At 35.0% G+C, this 13,695-nt stretch overlaps 1 protein-coding gene across 1 annotated transcript in view; it reads left to right on the top strand.

Moving 5' to 3' along the window:
• Positions 1-13,695, top strand: part of ClC-a (chloride channel protein 2) — a 286,199-nt gene that overhangs the window by 237,886 nt on the left and 34,618 nt on the right. Inside the window, exons 2-4 of the mRNA XM_071598874.1 lie at positions 9,536-9,688; positions 11,583-11,721; positions 12,701-12,829. Of these exons, the coding sequence (XP_071454975.1) occupies positions 9,536-9,688; positions 11,583-11,721; positions 12,701-12,829 (421 nt within the window). The remainder of the gene's footprint in view (positions 1-9,535; positions 9,689-11,582; positions 11,722-12,700; positions 12,830-13,695) is intronic.

Below are 13,695 nucleotides of genomic sequence, written 5' to 3'. Positions count from 1 at the left end.
GTGTTGGTCCAAAACACTACCGAGATACATAAACTGTTCTACCTGCTCTAGTTTTTGCCCTCCTACTTTAATGTTAAGCTTGGCCTTTTTCTTTCTAGAAAATGGCATAACCATTGTTTTATTAATATTGATTCTCATCCCATACCTGTCGCACTGAATTTCCAATTAACTCAGCAATGCTTTCAACCCCTTGGCTGACTTACAAACTAAAGCTTGGTCATCAACAAACCTAACTGATTTTACGAATTCCCCGCCCACTTTCATTCCTACCTTCAGTTCTTCCCATGCCTCTTTAATCATTTCCTCTGCATACAGGTGGAACAGCAACGGTGATAATGGGCAACCCTGCCTTACACCTCTTCCTAACACTGCCCATTCGGACTCCCCGTTCCCCACCCGCACCTGCGCAGTCTGAGACATGTACAGGTTGCGGATTAGCCTCCTTTCCCTCCAATCTATTCCTATTCTCTCCAATATACTCATTAGTTTTTCCCAATTCACTCTATCAAACGCTTTTTCGAAATCTACGAAACAGGCAAATACCTCCTGGTTGTGTTCTATATTCCTTTCGATTAATAATCTCATTACTGCAATGGCATCACGCGTACCTCTCCCCTTCCTAAACCCAAACTGATCATCCCCTAAGTACTCATTTGCCCTACTCTCTATCCTTTTGTTTATGATCCTAAGAACAACTTTAGCTGCGTGGGATATCAAACTTATCGTCCTGTAGTCCTCACATGATATGACATTTACCTTTTTCGGAATAGGAACTAAAACTGATATTCGATTTCATGATCCCAGACACCTGAGTATGTGGCGACATCATTTGAATAACATGCTCAAAATGAGAGCAGGGTAATATAGCTCTTCTTGAGTAGGTCATTATAAGACTTCCTGTCATTTTTTGTGGTTTTTTAAATACTCCATGGCATTGTACTTTAAATAACTTATCCCTTGTTTTGGTCCTTTCTTTGTATGCAGTTTATTTTGAAGTTCCCCTGAGAAAAAGTCAAGCGGTGTTAAACATTGTGAACTTGAGGCCACGGGTATCGGACCGCCTCGGCCTACCCAGAGATTTGTAATGTTATGGTTCAAGTATTGTTTAACATGACGGCCAAAATGTGGAGGTGTCCCATCGTCCCTTAAATCATGGCGTTGCTGGTCGCCAGGGGAAGGAGATCCTCCATTGGAGGGGATCTTGGTTTGTCGGGATGTGTTAGCAGCATTAAGCATGTAGACACGTGTATTTCACAGAGGAATACTCAGATGAGTAGATTCCCCATAGGCCCACACCACGCCTCTAACAGAATCCGTTGATAATGGTTTCTTAGCACGGTTCATATTAAATGCAGTTTTGCTTCACCAGATTAATTGTTCCGTTTTTAGTGTAGTACCGCGCTTCTTTGATGAATGATATCAATTTTTAATGAGCCAATTCTCTCGTGACCAATCGCAAAAGTGAACATGGTGTTCCAGAATGTGTACAAATCATAGGGATGCGATCATATAACCAGATTGTTCACCGCACATTGGAGAAAGATTTGCCAATTCGTCTTGTAACTCATGTCAAAATGTCACTGATATTATCTTCCCCATATTTAGTTCAAAAATGTCTACAGTGGCCACATACCTTCCCTATGATTGTTCAATTTAGTCTTAAATAAGCTTGCAGAGAATATCTTTTGGCTAGGAAATCGGTGTTGTAGGTACGCCTGTGGTTCTCTTCAACTAGAGCTCTGGTGTTCTTGTTGCCATATATGCAAGGAATAAAGACATACCCGCATACCTTAAATAGGACATTCACTTTACGAGAAAAGATAATCCATCTCAGAAGATATCCTATTTCCTATACTAAGATTAAGGAAGAAGTTCTCTCTCTCTCTCTCTTTATATATATGTATATATATATGTGTATATGTATATGTATACATGTGTGTATATGTATATGTATATATATATATTTTTTTTTTAAGGTAGTCTACCGGTTAAGGTAGGTTTTTGGATGGACACAACTACCAAACAAGCATTTTATTATTCCTAACAGAACAAAAAAAATCCATCATCCTACTCTACATCAGGTCCCTCTTCATCTCTGAGTACTTTCTTCCTCCCTTCATCCCGTCCAACATCCCTATCCTGTTCCTTCCCTTTCCTCTTTTGCCCAGCATTCTACCCTCTATCACCGTCTTCAACATCCCACTGCCGGTCAAAACCCCCTTCATCCACTTTTCCTGCCTCCATAGGATTGCTCCCAACAAACCCCTGTCCTCGCCCACCATTTCAAGTACTTCCTCATTTGTTTTCTTCTCTGTCCATTTCACCTTCTCCAATCTTCTCCAAACCCACATTTCAAAAGCCTCCAATCTACGTCTATCCTCCTGTTTCAGTGACCATGTTTCCGCGCCGTACATAGCTACGCTCCACATCAAAGTTTTTACGAGTCTTTTCTTAACATCCTTACTCAATGTCCCTGTCATCAACTCCCTCCTCCTTGTGAAAGCCTCTTTGCCTAGCGCAATTCTTCTCCTTACGTCCCTACTACTTTGACCGTGTTGGTCCAAAACACTACCGAGATACTTAAACTGTTCTACCTGCTCTAGTTTTTGCCCTCCTATTTTAATGTTAAGCTTGGCCTTTTTCTTTCTAGAAAATCGCAATACCTTTGTTTTACTAATGTTGATTCTCATCCCATACCTGTCGCAATGAATTTCCAATTCACTCAGCAATGCTTGCAGCCCCTTGGCTGACTGACAAACTAAAGCATGGTCATTAGCAAACCTAACTGATTTTACGAATTCCCCGCCCACTTTCATTCCTACCTCGAGTCCTTCCCATGCCTCTTTGATCATTTCCTCTGCATACAGGTTGAACAGCAAATATATAATATATACACATATATACATATATATATATATATACACATATATACATATATATATATATACACACATATATACATATATATATACACATATATATATACATATATATATATATATGTATATATATATATATATATATATATATATATATATATATATATATATATATATATATATATATATATATATATATATATATATATATATATATATATATATATATTCGGCAACGCACAAATATTTAAAAAACAGATTTAGATTATTAGAATATAGAAACACAAAGAAAGGACACTCACAATTTGTTATTTGACGTTTCGACAGCACGGCTGTCGTCTTCAGAATCACGTCAGAATGTCATCTGAAGACGATAGCCGTGCTGTCGAAACGTCAAATAACAAATTGTGAGTGTCCTTTCTTTGTGTTTCTATATTCTAATAATCTAAATCTGCTTTTTAAATATTTATATACATATATATATATATATATATATATACATATATATATATATATTTATTTATTTATATACATATACATATATATATATGTATATGTAGATTGTCATCAACTTACAACACATTTCACAATATGAACATACGACTGTATAACTATCTGCCTACTCAGTTGAAATCAGATGGTATCCAGAGTTTCAAGAATAGGGTATATACCTGGTTACTTGCTCACCCACTTTACTCATTGGATGAATTCTTTTGTGACAATCTTCATCACATTTAAGAACTTATGTTTATATATTAAGTAATATTATGATTGACGACATTTAATATGGTTGTACCATTTTTAAAATGAATAAAGTATTATTATTATTATTATTATTATTATTATATATATATATACATATATATATATATATATATATATATATATATATATATATATATATATATATATATATATATATATATATTTATTTATATACATATATATATACATATATATATATATATATATATATATATATATATATATATATATATATATATATATATATATATACATATATATATATATATATACATACATATATATATATATATATATATATATATATAATTATATATTAAAGTCGGGAGATGGTAATTCACACAGTGACACAACTTGTGTCCAATATTTTTGAGAAAAGGTTAGATTGCGAATGTTAAGAGGGAGCCAAAAAGACTTCAGTAAATATGGTATGCTATTGCTAACTGGTGTGTCATTTAGGGTGAAAGGGGAACTGACTGTGCAGCTCATTGTGACACCCAACCATTTGCTCATCTCGGTATTTTGGAACAAAGCTGTGTGTGGTACACTTTATAAATATGGCACTGCAATTTTCCAACCCAAAAAACTAGGAACTTTTCGAGGAAGTTCTCTGAGAATTTTGCCAGGTCATTGTGCTAGGCACCTCGTAAAAAGACATGTATTTATAGAAATAAAATTACTAAAATCACATAACCTATCAACTCCAGGAGCAGCTAAAGTCCTGAAACACCACATATATACGTATGAGTAAAATAATGCAAGTAAGTGGGTGATTGGAATTAGCAAGTGGATGGAATAATAATAATGAAACACATTAAACACCTTAAACTTCAAATAAATGAAGGAAGGGATTAATATCTTACTTTTAATATCTTTTGGAGTGTAACTTTAAAATAAACCATTGTTTAAAAAAAAACTTGATAAAGCACTTGGCAACTCTTTCACTCAATATATACTTCAATGCCATAGGAAAGTTGGAAGAGAGGTGAAGAGTTATCAGGTCTTTCAAACTGGTTTGATGAAGCAAACACCAACGTTTCAATGGCCGTCACTGCAATCATCTTCAGGATGAAGTTCTAAAGCTAACAAGTTTTCCCTGAATGTACACTACTATCATATCCTTGGGCCTGGGTCGGGTGATTTCCGATCGATTTTGTCCCTCTTGGGCGTTCTCATCCTCAATCTTGTTAATACTGGCATCCAAATTGCCAGCAGCTTAAGAGGAGGCTTTGATTGCTGTTAAGGTTTCATTCGAAAGTATCTGATTCCTTTGGTAGCAGATATGTGTAGTGACTGAACACTGCATCACAGAGTGACACTACATTCACTTTGAAGGGTCAAATTCAGTTCAAAAGGGGGAGTGATGGCTAGTGGACTCGTATCATGGGAGAGGCCAGGCAAATTAGAATTGAAATGAAAAATTTATTTGATTACTAAATGCATGAAAATTTATAATAATTAACGAAAAAGAAACAATTTTCTGTTAGGTTAATGAATGCATTCACTGAATGGGAAGAGATTTGGTTGAGATGACAATCATTCAGTATTATCCGAATTTTCTATGCATAATGGTCAACAGGATCATTGGATCAAGACAGTAAACTTTAGGAATATTCATTATCTCTTATGGTATCCACAAGTACCTGAGTTCCTTGCTATAATTCTTTAATAATAATGATAATGAATTTTATTTGTCCAGCGATCAAGTTGTTACAACTGTTACACTTGATATAAGACACGTCAGGGGAAAGTGACAAAATACATTTGTGGATACAAGACACATATCACGCATTATTAAGAAATTCTGCAATTGAATACAACATTTTTAATTTTAAGAACCTAAGTAGATTGATTTTAAATGCAGCCACACTTTTTTGGGCCTTTATCTCAGCTGGGAGTTTATTATGAAGTTGAAGGCCCATAAAATTTGGGCCAGCACCTGCATTTTTTGTAAGTGCATATAAAACATGCAGCTGCTCATTCTGCCTCGTAGAATATTTGTGGATATCACAATTTTTCACATACTTGGATGGCTTTCTTTTTGTATGTACTAATACATGAAAAATATAAATACATGGCAGTGGCAATACATCCAATTTTTTAAACAGGGGACGGTTAGGGGCATTGTGTTTTGCAAAAGTCATTAGCCGAATGGCTCTTTTTTGGACCCTGAAAATAGGCAAGGCCTTAGATGATGAACCCACCAGTAAAGGATACTATAGGCTATGTGAGAATAAAATTCACTATAGTATAATTCACAGAGAACAGCCACTGAAACGATGGATCAAATGGACCTTATTAAAAGGCAGGCCGAGCTTAACTTACTGGTTAAAGTACTCATGTGTTCATCCGAAGAGATTTGAGAATTTATGTGGAAACCCAAAAATTTGGTATTTTGTACTTGTGGGATCACCTTCCCATCGACTTCAATAGCAAGTACTTTGCTTGCTTTATTTTTATTTGCAAAATATATCAGGTGAGACTTTTCTATATTCAAATCTAAGAAATTATTATGACACCAAGAGAGTAAGGTGTGGCTAACCTGTTTACACTTAACTATCAATTCATCAAAAGTAGGCGATACAAGAATAATGTTGGTGTCATCAGCATATAACAAGGGGGTAGCACCGTTTTATATGTTGAAAAATATCAACAAGGTCATTTATATAAGAAATAAACAAGACAGGCCCAAGAACAGAGCCTTGAGGAACACCTCGATTAAGGACCTTACGTAGGGATACAAAAGATGTACCATTTTTAGAAACAACCACATGTTGTATTCTATCAAATAGGTAGGATTTAATCCAAGCATTAGGTATGCCACGAATACCCATCCTTTGGAGTTTCTTGAGAAGTAATTGGTGGTCAACACAATCGAAAGCTTTCGAGAAGTCGAAATACATTGCAGCAACTTCCATTTTTAACTCCATTTTCCAATAATGAAAAAGCATATTTAGTATGGTTCTTTGGAAGAGTGTAAACATAATTGGATTCTTGGAAAGCATATTAAGCAATGTTGTAACACACGCAGAATTTGCACAGTTGGCATTTAATTTTGTGAAATGAACTGCATCCAATATTCTACTCAAGCGTGAATAATCAGCACTCTTCAACGTACTTGAACATTGATCCGAGAACATTAATTACTGCTTGGCCTGCGATTTCTATTTACAGAAGAATTTTGTCACATTTGAAATATAAGAAGTGAAAATAATATGTATTTTCTACCAATGCTTTTGTAAAAGAGAGTTTTTGCGTCGTATTACTCTAGTGACCTCTGTTTAAATCATAATTCAGTCAATATGGACTCTGGCAGTCAATGTATTAATGATAGTGTATTGGTTAAATAGGGTTTCTGATGTACATAAGGAATAACTCCTGCTTCACTGTAGCATGGCACTAAATCCTTTTAACACCCTACATGCAAACAAACCATTTTTTACACTCCCCATTCTTCATATCTCCGTTCTATCCAAAACACTCATCTTTTTCTCTCTCTGCCTTGCTTACAACATATTCTCCTCAATCACTAAAAAGTTCAACATTCCACTGCCATGCAGAATGCCCTCCGTCCAATTTTCCTGCCTCATTTGAATAAATTTCAACGACCTTCTCTTCTCCAATACTAATACCAACCACTTCTTCCTTTGTTTTTCTCTCTTATTCACTTATCAATCCTCCACACCCCCATCTCAAAAGCCTCCATTCTATGCCTATCCTTTTGCCCCAAGGAAAAATTTTCAGGCCATACAAATCTTTGGTTTTTTTATTTTCATACCTTTAATTCCCTGCCATCCACTCCTTTATTTTTGTAAAAGCTCCTTTGCTTTCTTAATTCTTTTTCTTATTTCCATGCTACTTTGACTGTCTTCATCTAAAACACTTCCTGGATAGAGAATTGCCCAACCTACAATAGTATCCTTTAAACTTAATGATTAAATTAGCCTTCCAATTTCATGAGAGCCTCATCAATTTCATTGTCTTATCATTAATTTTGATCACATAAATATCACACTGATCCTGCTTTACGTCAATCAATCAACAATCCTTGAGCTGACTCTCTAACTAAAGCTTAATCATTTGAGAATTTTATGAACTCCCCACCAACTTTCATTCATTCCTTCCTATACCTCTAGCTTTATCATAATCTCTTCATGTATATCAAAATGCACAGGGGATGCCTTGAATCCCTGCCCTCCTCTTTACGTAAATTATGATTCCCCGTGAGCTACCAGCAGCCTGAGACCAGGTTATTCCTTAGTCATCCAACCCTCAGTCTACTTAACTATGCCTTCTCTAAATCCATGAAGCATACAAATAAATTTGGTATGTTGTATATTTTCCTTTCTTTCAGTCATTGCAATGGCATCAAGTGTGCCTCTACCCTTTATAAACTTAAACTGTTCTTGCCTAAAATAATCATTTTACCTTTTCTCTCTTTTTTATCTCTCTTTTACAAAAATTAGCTGATTAACATCAAAATAATCTATTGATTAAACACTTAGCATTTTACCCTTTGCCGCTCAAGAAACATTTCACAGGAATTGAGAGGTAGTGGTCAGAAATTGTTTTTGGGTTAAAATATCTGTCTTTACTAAGCATTTTTTGAATCTTTAGCTAGCTGTAACAACTGCTGGTCCCTCTGTAGGAATCAAAATAATAAGCTTTGTTGAATATTCCCTCTTGATCATTCTCTTCAAATTTTTCTGCATTCCATGTTATGCATCCATTAGGTATTACATATGTCAATGTAGATTTGATGTTGATAATAAAATAAAAATACGACTCATACTTTATTATTTTCCATAATTTAATTAAAATATACCTCAACCAGTTTCAATGCTTCCTCATCATCATTAAGGGGTCTACAAGAGGTTTTTAATTTTTTTAAATTATGAAGTGTTTTTATTGTATTAATATGCCTATAATCCACAACGCTAATTGACCTATGATTTATTTTCTGCCATGTTGACCCTTACTGTCAGTATAAATAGAACACTGATGATGTAATGTTCAAAGAAATCCCAGTAGTGAAACATGCATTAAGATCTGCAGTATTTTAGTGAGAAGATTTTGCATTTTCACTGATTTTAAGTGCTTGCCAGGGAGCATTTCAGCATTCAAGAGAATGTTTGGAAACCATGATTTTAATGTTACCTATAATGCCACGAGGTTTTGAAACTCGTGGATCGATGTGCGTGTCAAAATCATTTTATTCAATCAAAGTAGAATGTTGCCATTTAAAGTACTTTGGAAATTAATACTTTGTAGACTGATAGATGTTGGAGCTGCTAATGATTTTTTTTCAATTTTGCAGACAAGATACTTGAAGCATGAACAGAATAACAAAGTTAAATTCTTTACCAGTATTTTAGTCCAAGCCCCCGGATAGTTGGCCAATTATTTCATATTTTAGTAATCAAAACATAAAGGTCATTAATCAAGTATTCGTTTTTCTCTGAGAGATCGATGGTACTGGGACTGTAGTTTGCCTCAGGGGTACATGCGGATCTAGGGTGGGAGCTGTTCTTTTTTCTAAAAAAATATTAAAATGGGTCCTAAAGTAACATTTGATCAGTTTCAAGATTGACAGTTAAAAGTTTAAGTTAAAAAAGCAGGATTATGCTTTAGCAAATTCTTCCAGGAGGAACTCTTCAAGCTTCTATTAGTTTGGGGGCGAATGGAACTCGACTTGAAAGTACTATGAGATCTTGTCATTTTCTGGATTGGAGTTGGGTGCGTATTGACGCTCTTTGTGGAGTGCAGTTGTCCGCCAAGGGCAATGATGTTCCTTTGGTGAATGGGGGGGGGGTGGAGGGGAGGGAATGGCAAGGCATGCTTTGGTTGCCCTTGGCATCATCCTAACCCTCTGCATTGGCCTCATCTTTCAGATGTATGGCCGCTACACAAAGGACCTCGGGGAGTTTGCCAAGGAGGAGGCAAGGAGAGCGAGGGCAGTGGCCAAGGCGAGGCGGAAAGAAGACGCTCTGCGGAACAAGGAGCTTGGAGCCGGCGTGAGGCGTGGAAACAAATGTCTAGCAAAGGTATATCCGAGGTCACTGTCAACGGAGAGAGAGTCGGGAGGATTCAAAGAAATGAGAGAGTGAAGCATTGGACAAAACTGCCTTTGTTTATTCGATGAATTATGATGTGGGATTGCATATTCTTTTCCACTGAAAAAGAGTTAAAAGAGGTGTTGCTACCACAGTAAGAAATAATCGCAAAAGTCATCGCTAATGAGGATTCAATGGTAACTAAGACTTTCGAATGTATAAAATTGCTATGCCTTGTTTTGAAATGAATAACTAGTATGTTGAGTGAAATAAATAAATAATAATATTAAATGAAAAAATATAATTTAATAAATAAAATAAGTAGGGTAAATAAATTTTACAATTGTAATTGATTAGTAATTGATTTACATTCATTGTCATAAATGGTTTCACAGAAGGATGAAAGGAGGCATTGAAAACCATTGCTACCTTAATTGGCTTGGCAGTGAGCGATAACAAATGGCATGGCTCTCATACCGGAGAAGAATTCCAGTTCATGCCTCTCCCTTCCTATCCATTTATTGTGATCTGTGATTTCCAATGTCATGATAAAAGTGTTTTTGCCGTGTGTGTGAGTATGGGAGGCTAGTATTACTTGTATGAGTCTTTGGATAAATAATTAGCTGTGATCATTTTGTTAGCTTACTAATAATTATTACGTAAGTTTTGCAATATTTCTACTGTTATGAATCCATATAAAAATCATGAAATTATTTAAGACTAGTGTCACCATTGTAGCAACAAGTTTTGCTGGCTGTAGGTTCAGAATACTGGCATGAAGAGAAGGCACAAAGTCTTATACGCAACTCTTTTGTGGCCAACCAACAATTCTGTTTTCAATTTAAAAATCCGAGGAACACTATTTGATCGTGCAATCCTCTATGAATCTCAGAATTACATTCTCAGAGGTTTTGAAAAAGCCTTCCTTGAGTAAAAAAAGAAGGCATTGCAGGAACAATAAAAATAATTCCCCCTCAATGTCATTTCTAGAGAAGTTACTGTCTCAAAATAACATGTTTTAACAGAACTAAGCTGCATCTTGTATTTGAGTAATTGAGTGGATATTGATTAAGAAAGGCCAGAATTATCAGAAATGTTGAATTTTCACAATGTTAATTTTAGATAAACCCTGATTCAAGAAGTGGCCAATTGAGCGAGTGATTTATGATGATGAGTGATGTTAAATTAATTCTTGATTTGGGTTAATATGGAATATTATTAATGAGTATGATGTTTTTATCTAGCATCTAATGAGAGTACTGAGAGTAGTCATAGTGGACAGAACTGTATATTTTTATTTCAGCTGAAAAACATTGTTGTTGGAATTTAGGTAATTATTCAAGCTGAAAATAATTTGGCGTCTTTTCATTGGTTTTACTTTGATTCATTGGAATCATCAACTTCTTTTGTCGTTGTTAAGATTTTCTGGTGAATATCATTTGTAAAAATAGCCCTGGTTAGGGATATGAATTAGATTGTCACTTTTATGCTCGGCATAAATTCAGGTTTACTCCTTGTGATGCTTTGGTGCAGTTAATATGAGGTCCGTTTTATCCTAAAGAGCAATAAAATAAATAATACCTAAATATCGTACATTTGACATTAGTAGGTTAATTTATATTCCAGATGTGAAATTTGTCTTTCAAAAACATGTTACTCCTGTTTGAGATCAGGACCAATGCTAAGAAATATTTATTTAGAATAAAAAGTAATAGCAAGCAATAAAAGCATAATCTCTCCCGAAAGCACTCACTAATTTGCCTGTCATAATTGACATTTTTAAGGGCATTGCCAGATTTTAATACTGAAACTAAAGCCAGGCTATTTTGAGAAAGACTGCAAGGTAATTGCATAAAAACAATTTTGCCATTTATTTCCTTTTTAGGTTGCTGCTGTCATAGCCTTTGCATGGAAACACACATTTGCCCGTTTGGGTGAGGACTGGGTGTTCCTTGCCCTGCTAGGAGTAATAATGGCATTTTTATCATTTGTCATGGATCATGGCATATCTCTCTGCAACAAAGGTGAGAAAGCAATTGTCATTAGGTACTTACTTATATTCATAACTGCCACAATCATCAACCCAAAGGACAGCTTAATAGGTGAGGGTAGAGCTCACCTGGCACTAAGCCCAACTGCATGTGAATTTCTAACATCACATCAAATCACACCGCTTGGGTGAAACCGAGGGCATCCAGATGGGCCACCTGGAACGGAACCTGGACCTTCCAGTTAATATCCCAGTGCCCTTCCCATGGAACCAACGAATCCCCATTATGTACACTCTTTACAGTAAATTGTATTGAAATTTTCATGTGAAAAGGGAGTGTAAATGCCCAAGAATGCTTAAGCTCACACTCAGTGCATTCAGTGCTGTCATATTTTGGGCAGTGGTGCCTGTAAACATTTTTATTGTTACTTTTAAAATGCTGAACTCTTCCAAAGAGTTGTGCAAATCACACATAAAAAATATCTGTAGCCACTTCTGAAACCATCTGAGGTGTATGTGCAAACATTTATGCCCTCATAGTTTGTCTCCTCTAATGCTTATTTTTTTCTTATCTTTTGAAAACACAATTAGAGTATTTTTTTCTAGGTGTACTTAAAACTAACAAGTGAGGATATTGCTTAAATCCTCCAGCAAACTCCTCATTAAAGGTCAAGCTTTGCCAAGCTGTGTGGGTTATTACTATTTATGCAATACTGCTATGAAGTTGCTTTGGAGAAAGAACAAAAATTTTGCATGCTGAAATGAGGATTTATAATTCAAATTTCTGTCTTTGTGACATTCATCCTGAAAACTGCCTGTGCATTTCTCAATTATGAACTAAATGTTTTGGATAGAAGGATTCATAAGCAAATATATCTTTTGTGTATTTTTCAAAATACATTTATTAATGATGGCTAGCTTAAATGTTATAAATTATTGAATTATATTGGTTGTTACTCATGTAATAAAAATTCTATAAATGTTTCCTGTTGCCTCTGCTCTCTGGAATGTAGCTCGAATATGGCTGTACAGGGATCTGGCCATTCATCCTGTCGTCCAGTATGTTGCCTGGGTGTCACTGCCTCTCTTTCTCATCCTCTTCTCTGCTGGTTTTGTGCACATCATAGCTCCACAGTCCATTGGTGTGTGAATGGTGATGTTTACATTTTCTACTTCCCTCATACATACAACTATCAATTCCCACTCTGCCTTATTTGACCTTCTCCCCCACACTGAACCTCTATCCTTGTACCCGATGTAATTGCAATCATTTACTGAGTAACTGTGTGTATGCTGCAGACCAATAGCAAATTTATAAAATATTTCAGTTTCATTTTCTCAATCAGGTTTGTTGCATTCATTATTATTTGGAAATGTCTAAGAATCACTTTTATAAAACAATTTATTGAAAAAGAGGAGTATTTTTGTCAAAGTATTAATTTACTAAAAATATATTTTTATTTATTATGATTATTGGTTTTATAATGAATTAATGGGAAGTTGATTGCAAAAATATTTCATTTGTATCGTACTCATTTTTGTTGTTAGTTTTGAGGAAAGGTTTTCCTCTTTTCTTGTGGTATCTTAAAAATAATCAATATGTATGTATTGATTGAATTGTACTCGTAAATAGTCATTTTTAGTTACGATGGTACATTTAATGCTTTTCTATGTGATAGATAATTATTTGTAGACCACAAATTTCATACTTTGCATGCATTAAAAGTTAATTATCATTTATACTGTCAACGTTTCCTTTCTTAAAGTGCAATTTTTCTCTTGAATTATTTATTTATTTAACAAAGAAGCCAAAAATGGCACTAAGGCTTTTACATTGACTGAAAAATTATCAATTTTTGCAAGTACCTTTGAGTGTTCTTTAAAATTCCAAATTACTTACATTATTCTTTTGATTGTATGTACTTAAACTTAACAAATCATTTTAATGCAACAATTTCAGAGCGTAAAAATCATTCGCCTTGACTGGGACTCGAACCCAGATCCCTCA

This window comes from Hetaerina americana, unplaced genomic scaffold, assembly GCF_022747635.1.
Source record: "Hetaerina americana unplaced genomic scaffold, ioHetAmer1.1.p SCAF_10, whole genome shotgun sequence".
NCBI lineage: Eukaryota > Metazoa > Arthropoda > Insecta > Odonata > Calopterygidae > Hetaerina > Hetaerina americana.
The sequence above is the reverse complement of the archived record's forward strand: the minus strand, read 5'-3'. Positions and strand labels throughout refer to the sequence as shown.